Here is a 1,626-nt window from a genome sequence, read left to right as displayed (position 1 = left end):
GTTAGTCAATATTCGAATTATCACAATTTCTAAATTAATGTACTTTAAGTGTATTTGGCTGTAACCTAAACTGAGTAGTAAAATTCTGTTTGTTCTCCCAGCTTGTCTTTTATCATCTCTCTCTGTGGCTTTAGCTCCATGGAAACTTAAGGTTGCCGCCTCACCAGCTCTAGCTTCCCTCCCCATTTCATCCAACTCAACAAAGGTTTGACCAAATCCAGGAAAGCTGCTATGTGTGGCTCAGCTTCTGTCCTTTCTGTCCCTGCTCCCCCAACACCAGGGACAGAACAGGGACGTGCTTATCTCTCCTTAACAGGCAGATCGCCATGCAGCGCCTTGGCAAGGAAAACCACAGTTCAGTGTCCGAGTTCCTCCTCCTGGGCTTCTCCAGTGAGTCACAGGTCAGAACAGCCCTGTTCATCTTCTTCCTGCTCCTCTACCTCATCACCCTCCTGGGCAATGGACTCATCGTCACCCTGATCTACCTAGACTCACGCCTCCACACACCTATGTACTTCTTTCTCAGTGTCCTCTCTCTGGTGGACATGAGCTATGTCACCACCACTGTGCCCCAGATGTTAGTTAATATGGTATGTCCAAGGAGGCCCATATCCTGGGGTGCTTGTGTGGCCCAGATGTTCATCTTCTTGGTCCTGGGCATTGCTGAGTGTGTCCTCTATGCCATTATGGCCTATGACAGGTATGTCGCCATTTGCTTCCCCCTTCACTATTCCCTCCTCATGAGCCGTCTCGTCTGTATCAAGATGGTGACAGTCTGTTGGTCCATTAGTGTTACTGGGGCTCTCATCTACACTGTCTTCACCATGCGCCTGCCATACTGTGGCCCCTACAAGATCAACCACTTCTTCTGTGAGGTCCCTGCTGTCCTGAAGTTGGCCTGTGCAGACACATTCCTCAATGACCGGTTGGACTTCATCTTGGGTTTCATCCTACTTTTGGTACCTCTCTCTCTCATCCTGGCATCCTATGTCTGTATCTTCATCTCCATCTTAAGAATCCGCTCAATCCAGGGAAGGCTCAAGTGCTTCTCCACGTGCGCTTCCCACATCACTGTGGTCACCATGTTCTATGGGCCAGCCATGATCATGTACATGAGGCCCGGCTCCTGGTATGACCCAGAGAGGGACAAGAAGCTGGCCCTATTCTACAATGTCGTCTCTGCCTTCCTCAACCCCATCATCTACAGCCTCAGGAACAAGGATGTAAAGGGGGCCTTTCTGAAAGTACTTGGAGATAGAGGGACAGCTCATTGACCCAGGATATTCCAGAGTCATCCCTAGTCACTGGCAGACTGGATGGAATTCATGTAGCATAATAAAGACTCATCCATTCTGGCCAACCTGTCTTCCCGGAGCTGTGAGCAACTAGGAGAAGGTGTGGCCACTCCTAAATGGAAGGTCCCTCCCATTGGTTAGAAAGCGTACAGTTGCCACCACTATCAGCTAAGTATTGAAGGCAAAGAATCTATTTATAAATACTGTGTCCTTAAAGTTCATGGCCATTACTTTATTGTTCTCTCCTTACCTCTGGAAGTTTATGTCATCTCAATATGATCACAGCCAAATGTTCAACATGCACACAAACTTTTCTTTGTTATAAAGGAAT

The 1,626-nt window shown here is 47.9% G+C and overlaps 1 protein-coding gene across 1 annotated transcript; it reads left to right on the top strand.

Annotated features, from left to right (window-relative positions):
• Positions 1 to 326: 326 nt before the first annotated feature.
• LOC308655557 (olfactory receptor 2A12-like) lies at positions 327 to 1,274 on the top strand (the record flags this gene model as incomplete). The annotated part of the gene is made up of 1 exon (XM_081305626.1): positions 327 to 1,274. One exon carries the CDS (start codon positions 327 to 329, stop codon positions 1,272 to 1,274), a length of 948 nt encoding a protein of 315 aa, XP_081161752.1.
• Between the last annotated feature and the right edge of the window lie 352 nt (positions 1,275 to 1,626).

This window comes from Spermophilus citellus (assembly GCF_964194105.1).
Source record: "Spermophilus citellus genome assembly, chromosome: 9".
Classification (NCBI taxonomy): Eukaryota; Metazoa; Chordata; class Mammalia; order Rodentia; family Sciuridae; genus Spermophilus; species Spermophilus citellus.
Note: the sequence above shows the minus strand (reverse complement) of the source record. Positions and strands in the feature narration are given on the sequence as shown.